The sequence below is a fragment of the Balaenoptera physalus genome (assembly GCF_965194825.1).
Source record: "Balaenoptera physalus genome assembly, chromosome: 5".
NCBI lineage: Eukaryota > Metazoa > Chordata > Mammalia > Artiodactyla > Balaenopteridae > Balaenoptera > Balaenoptera physalus.
Window position 1 is genome coordinate 27,544,756 of NC_138884.1, and position 15,826 is coordinate 27,560,581.

General features: G+C 41.7%; 1 protein-coding gene across 3 annotated transcripts in view; it reads right to left on the reverse strand.

Moving 5' to 3' along the window:
- MGAT4D (MGAT4 family member D) overlaps positions 1 to 7,626 on the reverse strand; it is a 49,567-nt gene extending 41,941 nt beyond the window's left edge. For all 3 annotated transcript variants that reach the window (XM_082463434.1, XM_082463435.1, XM_082463433.1), the window contains exon 1: positions 7,442 to 7,626. In XM_082463434.1, the coding sequence (XP_082319560.1) occupies positions 7,442 to 7,535 (94 nt within the window). In that variant the 5' untranslated portion in view covers positions 7,536 to 7,626. The remainder of the gene's footprint in view (positions 1 to 7,441) is intronic.
- Between the last annotated feature and the right edge of the window lie 8,200 nt (positions 7,627 to 15,826).

Genomic DNA, 15,826 nt, shown 5'->3' on the forward strand with positions numbered 1-15,826 from the left:
CCCCTCCCTCCCGTTTTGAATTTTGTATTAATTGTTGCTTTTCTTGAAGGTTTTACCACTTTTGCAAGCTGATGCACATTTGGTTATTAGACATTAATAAATAAAATATGTCTTTTCCTGTACTTGCTTCTTTTGCTCAATTTATGTTTTGAAATTCATCCATATCAGTAAGTCAAGCTCTAGTTCATTATTATTACTGTAAAATGTCCCACTCTTTTGAATATACAACAACATTTTTACCTCTTCTACTGTTGAAAAATTATTTTTAAATGCTATCAAGGATATATTCTGGTACATGTTTCCTAGTAAACATGTTCAAAAGTTTCCCTAGGATATAGATGGTGGTAGGGATGTTATTTTACATATTTAACAAGCTCTAAGGCATGGGTATTCATCAGTGAGAAGAGAAGCTGGCCGTAAGCCGTTGATAAGGCTGCACACCAGTTTCAGCCCTGACTAGTAGGAGAGCTGCTAGGAGGTAGGAAAGGCGTAGGTTTCATCATGAAAGTGACTGAATGTATACTTCACGTCCCCCCAAAGGGAAGTGTGTGTTAATTCCTACAGCTCCACATCCTCACCAAATGTCTGATTTCCTAATTTAAAATATCTGAATGGTATGAAACGGTATCTTGTGTTTTTAATTTGCATTTCCTTGATTGCTCATGAAGTTCTTCTATGCTTGTTCAACACTTATGCTGTGCTTGGCTTTAGAGTCTACTTTGCTGATATTTATATAGCTACACCAACTTTCTTTTGGTTTGGGCTGCTGGTATATATTTTTCCATCCTTTTCCTTCCAACGTTTCTATGTCTTTAAAAAATTTTAAGTGTGTCTCTTGTAAACATCCTCAAACAGGGTTTTGTTTTTATATCCAGTCAGGAAATATTTTAATCTCTTTTTTGGAGCATTTACTATAATTAGTGATATCGTTATGCATTATTTGACTATTATTTTAGTAGTTAGAGATTTCAACATGAATCCTTGACTTATTACAGCTTAATACAAATTCTTACATCCTCACTTCTCAATAGTGCTACAAGTTGAGTACCACTTAACTCCATTTACCCCCTCTCCTACCTTATCTTGTAATTGTTGTCATGCGTTTTGTTCTACATATTTTAAATTCCACAAGACATTTCAATTATTGTCTTGAACAGCCCACACTTGGATCCTGGACTCTGCTGACTTAGAGGCTCCATGCTCTTTTGCAGGCATACTCCCACAAGGCTTTCTATGCATATATGCACACATACACTCTCTCACTTGGTTGGGGATAAGGGTGCTTTCCTTCCAACAAGATTAGAAAGAGAGACCCCAAGAAATTCACTCACAAAATCTGGGTGCTCCACAACGATCCCTCTCTCCACTAAGTCAACGGCTGGGGAGCGTCTCTACCTGAAAATTGCTGAAGTGCTGGACCAACAAAATGTCTGTAAAAGATTACACATCTTTTTTGGAAATAAATTACACATCTTTTTGTAAATAGCTTGCCAATTTTTAATTTCATATTTGGAAAGAGAATAGTTAAGTTGAAGTTAATGGAAGTATCAAAAGTACCAAATAATGTTGGCTCAGTCATTTTTTATATCATAGGTTATTATTTTGTAAGATGATACATTTAATGTAGACTTTTATGAACTTACAATTAAAATAACTTATGCGGCTAAAAAAAAATATCCTGCCAGATGAAAAGGGGCAGGAGAGAGAGAGAGAAATTGCTAAGCGAAGAGGGAACATCTGTGAAGTAGCCTGAAGGCACACAGCTAGAAGTGGCAAAGACACCTGAGCCTGCTGTGGCTGGAGTGAATACTGAAGGTCACGTGAAGAGGGTCACCTGCAAGGCAAGAGAATCCTAGCAACTAGAGGCTGTGTCGAGGGCAGAGGCGGGGTGGGGGAGAGGCTCAGGTAGCAGGGAATGGGAAGTAGGGAGATCCCAACAGACCCTCAGAAGCAGCCATGAAAGACCCAGCCTTGGATGTCTGCCACACAGAAGCATCTTCCAGAGAAACTGAAACCATCATGCTGCCATCACACAAGGAAACCTCTGCCTCTCCAACTCCTTCTCATCCCAGTACCATAGGGGTATAGACCAAGGACCGAGGAGGGGTGCAGCAGATTTTCCAAAGATGACTTCAGCAGCATCTCCCACAGCAAATGCTCTTCTACAACACGACCCTGCCAGTCACTCGTCAAGCGGGAAAGTCAATTTCTCCACTCCCCGGCGTCTGGGTGAGCCCTGTGACTGCTGTGACCAGTAGGCTACAGCAGAAGTAATGCAGTAGCAGTTTGGGCTGGAGTCTTAAGTGGCCTGGCAGCTTCCACTTTCTGCCTTTTGAAAGGCAGTTGCCTTGTAACAAAGCACACCTTTGCTAAGTTCACGATGCTGTGAGAAGCCCAAACCACCTGGGGAGGCCTCGGAGGATGAGCCACCGCGTGGGAGACGAGAGAGACGCCAGGGTACCTGGCGGTCATAGGACCTCTCGGGAGCCCCTCCAGCCCCGAGCGCACCCGCTGACACCACGCAGATCACAAACTGCCCGGCAGAGCCCTGTCCGAATTTGATTCCTAAACTGACAGTTAAACAAAGTGATTTTTTAAGCCACTAAGGTTGAGGAAGTTTTACACCAAACAAGGGGAAAAAATGTCTGAAAACAGACCATTTTCTTCTCCTGCCTTTGCATTTCCTAGAACCACAAGTCTAGTCTGTCCCTGTCCAGCAGGGAAATGATGAGAAAGCTTTTAATTCACTATGAGATTAAATTTTTTTAGAAGAACTGAATAGGTATTTAAAAACAGGAATAAGACTTGTTGAATAACCAAAAGTCACCAAAAGATACTTAGAGTAAGTCTTCAATATTACTATGAACCTCTGTGGTTATCAGAAAAGGGTTCCGATAGAACACGTATGGGCAATAATTGGAAAAATAAAAAGTTGTTCATATTTACATCCCAGCAAGTTGAACTGCTTCAGTAAATCAGTTACACGTGTGTATAAGAAAGTATTCGTCTTTAAAACTTTTTTGAAAAAGGAATTGATCGTTTCTATATTCTCAACTGAATTGAGTACTGTATGCTTCCTACCATTTCAGTTTTCTTACTTTTGTATTCCCACGGTACAAATTCTTTCAATTTTTAAAAATGTTATACATACAAAAGAAAAACATGTAGTACATAGGTAAGCTCTGCAGCATAATGTGAAATGCATACAATGGAGAAATGGAGTTGCCACGTCCTGGAATGGTGAAGAGGAGAGGAGCAGATTAGGGGGTGGGGAATCAATGTTTCTGTTAAGAGTAATACTGACATCCCAGTGAAAGTGTTGACTAGGCGGTTGAATATATCATTCTGGGTCAGGACTAGAGATATAAATTTGAGAGCTGTCAGAACTTAGTATTTAAAGCCATGTGATTGGATGGGATCACGTTGGGAGTGGGTGTAGACAGTGAAAAGTTCCAAGGAGTGAGCCCTAGGGAATTCCAATATTTCAAACTCAAGGAGAAACTAGGAAACCGAGAGAGCTAAGCTAAGAACATATTTCAAGAAGGAGAGTGTGACAGTGACAGAAAAGGCAGATAGATACAGCTCTTCAGCGTAGTAATAAAAAGCCATCGCACCCATAATCCTTGAAGTCATCATTCACACAGTATTGGTGAAAGCAGCAGCCGCTTGATCTCCAGGGCCTTGATTCCAGTAGGTACTTCATCCCAGTCAACAACAGGTGATAACTGAGAGAACTTCTGCCAATGCCTATCAGCTGGAGACTTCCAGTATTCCCACCCCCCCTCACCGAGAAGGTATCCCACCGGCAGTGTGGTAGGTTATCACTGTGTTTAACCGCAATTAGGGCAAATAAGCAATTCCAGATTCTCTTCCCCGAGAATGTTTCCTGGGTGATGCAGCCACCCCAGGGGCTCCTAGCCATCTGCTAGCTGCCTCCCACACCTGCCACCACTGACAATACCAGACCTGCTGCTGCTGCCTGAACACCTGACACTCCAGTGAGGGCTAGTAGTTTGGTGGAAGAACCACCGAAAGCAGAATAACTACTACCTTTTTGCACCCTCTCATCTGGCACAATTGCCTCCCACTGGCAAAACGTAATGAGAGCACAGCCGGCCAGGGCATCTGGGACAAGTAACAGACTTCTGGTTTTGATCACGACAAAGAGAATTTAGAAGGGCATATAAAGACTGTCAGCAGCATTTTAGAAAGTCCAGGAACAAGGCAAACTAAGCAGCGTATTACAAGGGACATATATAAATTGATAAAAACTGTATTCTAATAAGCACATAATTCAGGAGAGCAGTAACATCAATGAGATAGGGTAGGAAAGGAATCCACTGTTGGAAGCAAAGGCATTGAGTAACGTTCTAGTTTTTCTTTCCTTCAGATAAGTACCCAGAAGTGGAATTACTGCATCACATGGTAGTTCTATTTTCAATATTTTGAAGACCTTCCATACTGTTTTCCATAGCGGCTGCACCAACTTACATTCCCACCAATAGTGCACAAGGGTTGCCTTTTCTCCACATCCTCACCAGCACTTGTTTAGATGGCTTCCTATCTTACTCAGAATAAAAGTCATAACTCTTACTATGGTCTCCATGATCTCATTCTCCTACAACTCCCTTCCTGTTCGTGTTGTCCTCCTGGCTTTTTCTCAAACATATCAAGATGATCCCACCACAGGGCCTTTGCACTTGCTTTTCTTGTTGCCTGGAAAACTCTTCCCGCAGCTATCCACATAAAATGCTTCCTCACTTCATTCAGGAATCTACTCGAACATGCTTTTCTCAGAGAATCCTTCTCTGACAACCCTATCAAAAATAGCACTTTCTCTCTCCTGCCCCTGCCAACACCTGACATCATACAGCAATTACATCACTCATGTTTGTTGTTTATTTCCCCTAACCAGAATGTAAGCCCCATGAAAGCAAGGGTTTAAAAAAAATTTATTTGCATAGTTCCTACAACATGAATAGGTACTTTTTAAATTCATTCACTCAACAAATATTTAGCATACGTATTATATGTCAGACATTTTTCAAGATTCTGAGGACACAGTAGTGAATCAAACAGGAAAAAACAGGAAAAAAAATTCCTCACCTCATGAAGCTTACATATTTGTTGAACAAATTATTAATACTATTGAGCTTACAAAAAGAAATTAAAAGATTAAAAATTATTTATCTACACGTAAAAATTAATTTTAAAGTAGGAAAAGAATAAAGCACTAGGTGGTGGCTATCTTTCTAATAAACATTCCCAAATTTTCATTGATAAGAATTATAACTAGAGATCAAATTTTTAAAACATTGGGATTATTTTGGTGTTTTATAAAAATCACTACTTCATAAGTCAGAAAGAGAAAAACAAATATCGTAGGCTAATACATATATATGGAATCTAAAAAAAAAAAATGGTTCTGAAGAACGTAGGGGCAGGACAGGAATAAAGACGCAGATGTAGAGAATGGACTGGAGGACACGGGAAGGGGGAAGGGTAAGCTGGGATGAAGTGAGAGTGGCATGGACATATATACACTACCAAATGTAAAATAGATAGTGGGAAGCAGCTGCATAGCACAGGGAGATCAGCTCGGTGCTTTGTGACCACCTAGAGGGGTGGGATAGGGAGGGTGGGAGGGAAATGCAAGAGGGAGGAGATATGGGGATATATGTATATGTATAGCTGATTCACTTTGTTATACAGCAGAAACTAACACACCATTGTAAAGCAATTATACTCCAATAAAGATGTTAAAGAATAAAAAAAAATCACTACTTCAGAAACTCAATGAAATCTGTGTTTTGTTGATTTAAGAACATCTCATTACAGTACTAAAATTGATTTCCTAATTATTTTAGAACTAGTTTCCACAGAAACACATACATAGAAAATGAAAAACCTGTTTTATCTGCTCTTTTAAGAGTAGTGTATTTTAAGGAACAATATCTCATTTTCTGAACTTGAACATACAAATAATGGGAATATAAACACTGGGAAGAACCAAACTTCTTTATCCTGGTCATAACTGAAAAACACATCAAAATGACTGTATGTATCGCAAAGTCTACCCTTTCATTATAAGAATACAAACTGTTAAAATGCCTTCTGAGGTTACCAATCTAAATTGCCTTCCAAAATTACTGTAAGAAGAAGTTTCCATTTTTGCTTTCTAAATACGAGTAACGGTTTATTTTTTGTTATAAGAGTGCACGTTGTTAATTGTTCTAAAATAAATAAAAACACATTTGGATAATATTCTTTATAGAAAATGAAGAAGAATAAAAGTGTATAAATTATTGAAGATTAGTAGTATAAATCAGATAAATTAATATACATTTCTGATCTTTCAAGCAAATGGGGTAAAATGTTGATATTGTGTGTACATGACAAAATTTAGTAGTAGGGGACTAAAACAATTTTAACATTAATAAGAGGGACGACATAAACATTAGAGGATTAAAGCCACTTCTAAACTTGACCATCCACGCTACTACCAAGATTACTCTGTGTGCACCCTGAGTCATACATAAATGTGTTTAATAAGAAGAATGAAAATTTAACCTAAGAATAATCTTGGAAGGCTGAGTTAATATATTTGCAGGGTTCCTACGTCTTAAATTAAAAATTCAACCATATGAACGCTAAAATGTTCACTACGGACTAGAGTTGAAAGAGAAAATACAGGAAACTTAGTTAACTTTGAATTTCAGAGAAACAATAATGTTTTCAGTATAAATATATCCCATGCAGTTTTTATACTTCAAACTTATGCACTGTTCATCTGAAATTCAAACTTAACTGGTCAACCTCTCTTTTTATTTGCTAAATTGGCAACCCTACGGACAGCAATAAACTAAAAACCTCGGTGCGTTTCAAAGTGGTAACGCGCACGGTCCATTGGAGAAAGTTCAGGGGCTAAACCAGCGCTCTAAATTGTTGATCACGTCTCCGTCATCTCATCCCTTTTCAGCTTCGCAAAACAAATATTTTAGGTAGCCTTCCAGGTGTGGCTCAAAACTATAACGTAGGACGCGAAAGAGGAGAGATTTGCTGGCTGTGTAAGAGGAGTTCCTGAAGTCAGACATTCACATTTCCCTGAAAACGATGGGGAAGAAAACGACGAAGTGTGGGGAAAGCTGGGCACAGAAAGGGCCCCTGAACCCCGCAGAGGCAAGAGAGGACCGGGCAGCCGCGCACACCAACCGTTAGCGCGCGCGCCCGGCGCGGGTCACGGCCACCCGGTGGACCAGGGACGCCCGGTACAGTTTAACCGCCGGCGGATAAGGGCGTGGTGTGTGTTGGGGGGGTCGCCCTACATCTGAAAGCTCCTAGTGCGTCTCTCCCCTTCTCTCCGACCCGGCCTCCCCAGTCATCCCGGAGCCCCGAAGCCCGGGAGGCGAGAAGGAAGCGAGAGAAGCCCGCCGCCGCTTACCGGTGTGAGTCATCCTGGAGATGCAGAAGCAGGAGAAACTGAAGAGCAAGACGGCGACGAGCGCGACCAGCAAGTTCACATGCCTGGTCCTCATGGAGCTGACTCGACGGGCTGCAACCGACAGCGCGACGCGAAGAGCAGAGCGGCTGCGCCCACGCTGCCCGCCGAGGATGGACACGCACGGCGCCTGCGCCCCGCTCCCCGGCGTCGCGGGGGAGGACCCCCTCCCTCCCCGCTCCCTCCCCGCCGCCCTGCACACACGCCCTCTGGGAGCTCGCTTCACCGAACTGCACCCTTTGCCTCCTACCCTACTGTTCGGCCCTTCCGAGTCCTGAACCGCTTGCCAGGGCTGCTGGTTATTAAAAGAGAGAAACTATGGGAAAGCTCCCCACTGCCGGGCTCGAGGTGAGTGCTCAATAACTTTATTGTCCTGTAGTAGGAAGTGACATTTGTGCCAGACTCTGGGCTAAACAGTTTGCATATATGATCTCGTTAAGTCCTCACAACATCTCAGTCTTTTTTTAAAAAATTTATTTATTATTATTATTTATTTATGGCTGTGTTGGGTCTTCGTTTCTGTGCGAGGGCTTTCTCTAGCTGCGGCAAGCGGGGGCCACTCTTCATCGCGGTGCGCGGGCCTCTCACTATCGCGGTCTCTCTTTTTGCGGCGCACAGGCTCCAGACGCGCAGGCTCAGCAACTGTGGCTCACGGGCCCAGTTGCTCCGCGGCATGTGGGATCTTCCCAGAGCAGGACTCGAACCCGTATCCCCTGCATTGGCAGGCGGATTCTCAACCACTGCACCACCAGGGAAGCCCTCAGTCTTTTTTTAAAGGTATAAAATGAAGATACCAATAATAACATCTACCTAATATGCCACGATTATCTTCATTTTATACTTTAAAAAAAATGGAGCCACAGTAACATTGAGCAACTTGCTGCAGGTTGCACGGCTGGACGTGTTTCCTGTACAAACCTTGTACATGGATAAGAAGTTCCGACCGAAAATATGTGTCTTTACTTAGAGTTTACTAGCCTTAAATAGTAGCTATCAAGTGCCCAAATGACTTAGGAGGCTTAGATGCCTGTGTGGAGAGTGACCAAGCCCAGACCTTCAGCTTAATCTCCTTACCTTTATTTTCTAATTTTTGTACCCCTCCCTCAAGAAAGAAGCAAGGAGTGAACTTTTGTGAAAGAAAAAACTTGTAAATATAGAGAGCAGCAGCTCAAGGGAGATTGGCTGGGCTCTGCCAAGTTCAAGGTGTCAATTTCTCAGACCTTTACCCGCGACTGGGAAACACTAGGAGAACGTCAGTAGGGCGATACTCTCTGGGCAGCTTGAAGGTTTGCTATTTGGGTTCTCCGCTCTGATCACTCTTCTTATTTGGGATTCCCTGGCAGTGTCTGGTAGCAAGCATTCTACTTCACAGCAGCACTGCGCCACTGGCTGGGCTAGTTTCTGGCCCCATGAGAGCAGAAAGATTTGACACATGCCAGCCTGAGGATGCAGTTATAATAAGCTGTGTTTTCTCATGAGTGAATGGCTAAGAGCTGTGGCCTTCAGTTAAGCAGTGATTCAACCAGATCCCAAAGGAGGAAGACACTTTATTCTCCTCCATCCCTTCAACCTCTTGCCAGTGCTTCCTATTGGCTAAGCTCTACCGGAAGCCAGAAGAAAAGGAATTTCAGCTTGATGTACTAAATGCTAAATTATACGAACCTTCCTCCTGGCCATTTGAAGCAGGGTGGAGAAAGATGTAGAGTAGATTGAAGTGAGAGAAGGAAGATATCCAGCACAAAGGTATCTCCAAATCAGTATTTCATTGTTCTCTTACTTGAACTCCAGTTTCTCATTTTCAGCTGCCTTCTCAGCACTTCTTGGATGTCCCACAAGAAGATGTTCAGACTTCCTCACCAAGCTAGCTATCTTCCCAGAGTCCTTCGGCTTTTATCAATGGTGCCACAGTTCTTCTGAGCAATTTACTTTTTTTCATTATATCCCACCATTGATAAATCTTTAGAGCCCTCCTCTGAAATGTCTCATTTTCCAGACTTGCGTTTCTATTGCTATCTACCACCCCAATACCCATAGTCTTACAATGATACTCAAACTGGCCGCACTGTCTATAGTATCTGCCCTCTGCAGTCCACTCTTTACTCCAGTAGATGACCAGGTAATCTTCCCAGTTCACTAGTGTCAGCTGTTGCTCTTGTTTAAGTAGCTCCACTCTTCCTTGGTGGTAAAGTTCAGTCCCTCAGGCTGCCCTCTGTTTTCTCAAGATTATTTCCCAATATTCCCTTACATGCCTCAAGGACCTGCCAGGCTCTTCTTTATTCTACCCTGAACATGTCACGTTCACTCTTCTCTTTCTGTGCCTTTTCTCTTGATGTTTACCCTCTGCCCAGGATGCCCAGCCTCCTCCCTGACCATTCAATTCTTTTCTGCCTCTCAAGGTCTCACTCAAGTTTTATCTGTTTCATGAATCAAAACCTGACCACAGCAGACCACTTCTCTGAATTCCTTTAGTATGTCAGGTATCTACCTTTCATTTTGCTCTATATCCTTATGTGCTTAGGGGTAGAGGTCCCCAAGATGAGCCTAAGTTACATCCACAGTTGAGAGAGAAATATGTTCAAAGCAGATTGAGTAATTGGTGATTGTCCTAAGAAATGTTAATTCCAGGATTTGTGTCAATGGTTAAGGAGGTAAATGGTCTAGAGAAGAGATTTGTGCATGGATGCCTGGGGAAAAAAAAGTCTCCCTACTTCACCATGCCACGTAGACAAGCTCTGGGGAAAAAACAGCTGGCTGTGGGCAGAAGCTGGAGGCCTGTTTCCACAGGGATCATGGGAAACAGAGGAGGAAAAACTGCTTAAGAGCCTAACTACCCCCCCCCAAATAAACAATAAATTTATTGAAACAAGTCTGTATACATAAACCTTGTGCATAAGGGTCAGTGCAATGAGAGCCAAACAAAATTTTGGTAGGCTTAGTTACGTTGATAATTTACAAGGCCAACTCTGTATATATAAAGAAAAACCTCAGTGTAAACAGGTCTAATAGAAAAAATATATTTGCCCAGAAAAAAGTCCTGGGATGATTTTCCATACTGCTAAAGTGAAGGAAAGTAATTTAATGACCAAGAGTTTCCAATTGTTAAATCTTTCTAAATTTGTCTCTAACTGCTTCTGAATATCACTAGATTTTCATTGGTATCAGAGGGAGAAAACCAGGAGGTCTAATGGAAGAACAGCTAGTGCTTTAGTTTATCCACATAGTTGATCTCTGTTGGAAAACCCAAGGAGGCCATGATGCTAAGCACAGAAGAATGATTAATTTATTCATAACACCCAGGCTTTTTGTGACAAACTCCTTGGTCGTAGAAACACTTTGTAATTGCATCAAGAGTCTTAGATCCAAATGGTGAAAAGGCAAGCTTACTGCTTTTCTTATTTCTGTACATTTTACTATAAACTGTATGCCATTATAAGTCAAATCTTTATGTAATCCAAGTCACAAATCCAAAGAAACACATTTTCTTCATATTCACTATTTATTTACTTCATAGTGATGATTTAAACATATTAACAACTGATTAATTAAAATATGACCAGCTCCAGGAACAAATGAACTCCTAACCCCCAGGGCTTAATACAATAGAGATTTTGTTCTTGCTCAAGTCACGTCCGATTGACCAACAACTTTCCACATGATCCCTCAGAGTCTCAGGCCCTTCCATTGTGTGGCTCCCCTCTCCTCTAGGGTTTTGGAACCCTTTCCATTCCACTGGGGGGTTGAGGGAAAGTATATGGAGAAGAAACTCAGACCATAATTCACCCCCCTTTTTTTTTTTAATTGAAGTACAGTTGATGTACAGTATTATATAACTTACAGTTGTACAATATAGTGAGTCACAATTTTTAAAGGTTATACTCTATTTATAGTTATTATAAAATATTGACTATATTCCCCATGTTGTACAATATTATCTTTCTAGCTTATTTTATACCTAATAGTTTGTACCTCTTAATCTCCTACGCCTATTTTGCCCCTCTCCCCACTGGTAACCACTTGTTTGGTCTCTATATCTCTGCGTCTGCTTCTTTTTTGTTATATTCACTAGTTTGTTGTATTTTTTAAATTTTGCTCAAATTTTATTGGTGAGAACTAGATACAAAAGAACTGGGTAAGGTAGTCGCTGGCTGGGCAGCTGCTTCCCATCAACACTTTTGCCTGCAAAGAGATTACAAGTCTTCAGTGGCCCGCTATCCATCTCTGCCACATCAGTTTCCCCAAAATCAAAATTAAATGTTTCTCATAACATTGAAACCCCCCAAATAAGTCAAGTACTAGTTTCTGGGTTCAAGAAATCAGTATAACTAAGAAGGAGTATGGTATTATTAGAAAGGAAAATAGACTATCCATGTTAAATATGGAACTTTTTACAGTGTTGGCAAGTAAACAATGCCCATTCACCAGCAATATCATGTTGGGATAGTTTTTTAATCCTCTCTAAGCTTGGGTTCCTCTATAGGAAGATGGGATGAATAGTATCTGTACAAGATTGCTGAGTTAAATAGAATAGCATTCAAAAGCAGTTTGCGTATTTCCTGTCATAATGTAAGTGCTTACTGCATTTTAGTTCTCTATTGGCATTCACCAGAAGCAGTGCTAATTTTCTCACTGACTCCAATTATTACTTTTTCCACAGCAGACTATGCTCAAGAATCCTTCAGCGACTCCCTGTTAAAAGTCAAAAGTGTTAGCCTGGAATCCAGGGCCTTATGCAGTCTGGGTCCATCTACCTATTCCAGCTACGTATATGCCTCTGATATCGTACTCAAAAGGTCACTCCACTCAAATTCACCAAACACCATGTTTTCAAGATTCAGAAAAGCACTTTGCTCTCCCATCTTAATGTTTTTGAAATCAGCATGTGCTTTCCAGTCGATCTTTACATCTTGTATAGTTATTTCTTCTTTTGTCCTTTTCCAAAGAAAAGAAAAAATGAAAACCTACTAGTCACTCGATGGTTTGTCAGTGAGTCAGAACATGGGATATTTGTTGGGCACCTACTCTGTGCCAGTCACTGATCCAGGTGCTGGAGATACAAGTAGTCACCAGAAGGTTCTTGGCTCCACCTTCTTCGTGAGCAAACATGGGCTACACCCCACACACACATTCATATTCCTACCCATCAAAAGTATTCAAGACTCAGCTGAAATGCCACTTCCTCCATGAAGCCTTCATTGATCACCTGTATAAAGGAATCTCTATCGTCTTTGAACTCTTGCAGCACTTGTCTCCTCTCTCAGGACCCAATCTGCATCCTGTTTAATTGTAATGCACATACAGTTGATCCCTGAACAACATGGGGTTTAGGGGCATCAACCGTTTGGGCAGTTGGAGATAACTTCACAGTTGGCCCTGTGTAGCCTGCATTCCTCTGTAGCCTCAGTCCCACATCTGTGGATTCAACAAATCTTGGATGATGTACTACTGTAGTACATATTTATTGAAAAAAATCCACATGTAAGTGGATCTGTGCAGTTCAAACCCATGTTGTTTGAGGGTCAGCTGCATTTTATTTTAAATGTGACTGCTACTTACTTTTTATTAAAAACTTTTTCTTGAAGTACAGTTGATTTACAATGTTGTGTTAGTTTCTGGTGTACAGCAAAGTGATTCAGTTATATGTATATATATTTTTTTCATTTTCACTATAGGTTATTATAAGATATTGAATATAGTTCCCTATGCTACAGAGTAGGTCCTTGTTGTTTATCTATTTTATATATAGTAGTTTGTATCTGCTAATCCCAAATTCCTAATTTATCCCTCCCCCCTCCCCCATCCTCTTTGGTAACCATAAGTTTGTTTTCTATGTCTGTGAGTCCGTTTCTTTTTTGTAAATAAGTTCATTTGTATCATGTTTTAGATTCCACATTATAAGTGATATCATATGATATTTGTCTTTCTCTCTTTGACTTACTTCACTTAGTATGATAATCTCTATGTCCATCCATGTTGCTGCAAATGGCATTACTTCATTTTTTTTATGGCTGAGTAATATTCCATTTCATATATATATATATATATATATATATATATATATATATATATATACCACATCTTCTTTATCTATTCATCTGTTGATGGACATTTAGGTTGCTTCCATGTCTTGGCTGTTGAAAATAGTGCTGCTGTGAACATTGGGGTGCATATACCTTTTCGAATTAGAGTTTTCTCTGGATATATGCCCAGGAGTGGGATTGCTGGATCATATGGTAGCTCAATTTTTAGTTTTTTGAGGAACCTCCATGCTGTTTTCCATAGCAGCTGCACCAATTTACATTCCCACCAACAGTGTAGGAGGGTTCCCTTTTCTCCACACCCTGTCTAGCATTTCTTGTTTGTGGACTTTAATGATCATGTCTTACACATTTTCATATCATTTTCCCCACTGTGCATTTCAGGGTGGTTTACAGATCAAAGGTATTGATTGAAACACAACCCTGTGGTACAACTGAGCTATAATCACAACTAACCACTACCTGCTACCATTTAAGCCAACAATACACACCACTCCAGGAAATCCAGTAGATAAAGAATGCAGGAGCATTCAGACTTCCCTTTTATGGTTTGTTTTCTAAAATTAGTGTCACACTCAGGCCATGGGAAGTAGAGGATTGCCAGGCTAAAGAGGAATATGTGCTACAATAATAGGAGTGGGAAGAGTATCCTCTAGGGGTACTACCAGCATTACAGCCATCAAGGCCTCTTTAGTTAACCTCAGTCTAAATGGTGGTCTCACGACTGCTATTAGCACAGAAAAGTAAACTTAGTAGGGACAGATGTTTCTAGTCTCATATCTGTGTAAGATCCTGAAGGTGGAAACAATCTGGAAGATAATGGCTGTCGGTAAAATGCCGGTTGTCCTGGCCCCTATTTTCTGTTTCAGGTTACTTAGGAATAAGTCATATGAACCCAGGGTGAGTGTCATCTGTTCAGCACAATTTGGGAAAATGACAGTACTGTAAGGCAGGGGTCCCCAACCCCTGGGCCGCGGACCACTACCGGTCTGTGGCCTGTTAGGAACCAGGCCGCATGGCAGGAGGTGAGCGGCGGGCAAGTGAGCGAAGCTTCATCTGCCGCTCCCCACCGCTCCCCATCGCTCCCCACCGCTCACATTACCACCTGAACCATCCCCGCCCCGACCCCGACCCCGTCTGTGGAAAAACTGTCTTCCACGAAACAGGTCCCTGGTGCCCAAAAGGTTGGGGACCGCTGCAGTAAGGGACTTTAATGGGCCATCTATGACAGACGTTCTTCTCAAAGAGTAGCATGCACAAGAATCACCTGGAACCCCTGTAAATACAGATTGCTGGGCCCACTTTCAGAGTTTCTGATTCAGTAGGTTAAGGGTAGGATCCCAAAATTTGCGTTTCTAACAAGTCCCAGGTGATACTCCCGCTGCTGCTGCAAGGACCTATACTTTGGGAATCACTATGTGATAGCATTCCACAGAATCATGGGTTAGACTTAGAAAAACATATAGATGACCTAGTTTATCCTCTTTGCTTAAACCATCCCAAGACCCCTATTTAATAAAGACACCACATCCTCTGCCACCAGTGAGGGGGATTCCATTATGTCCCTTGGCCATTATATTCTAGAAGTTAACAGTATTTACAAAAGTTTGTCTCTTATATCCCTGAATATACCAAGACTAGCCTGATTAGGGGAAAAAGAGCTATCAAGCTTCTAGGATTGTTCCCTAAATTGAGAGGCCCAGCTGCAGGCAAATGGGGTTTGTCACTTCCAGCAAGCAAAGCTCGTGATCCAACAAGATGAACACAATCAGGTATATGGTACAGAGAAGTAGTAAGCATCAGATGGCCCAACATGGGCCAACAAGGACTGAGGTGGTCTTTTTTTAAAAAACTGCCCCTCCCATGGTAACAGTGCTTTGATTTTCCTTAGGGGAACATTTATCTATGCTTGCAGCTCCTCTCACGCAGAGTGGAGCTTCTGGGCCCACCTTATAACTCCTTCTCATCAATAGAAATTAGCACAAGGGATGTTCTGGGGCACATGAGCCAGGCTTTATGAGGACTGGTGACTTTTGTCTTCTCCCTCTTGGAGCCCAACTGCCATGCTGTAAGGAAGCCCAAGCCAGATTACTGAATGCTTAGAGGCTCTGTGGAGAGGAGCTTGAGGATGAGAGGGCTGGCCACGCTCCAACAGAATGCATCTGGTTGGGGGACCCCACAGGAAACCAGCAGAACTTACCAGCTGAAGGGAGCCGACACCCAGAATCATAAGATATAAAAAATTATTGTTTTAAGCCACAAAATTAGGAATGGCTTGTGTTCCAGCCATTGA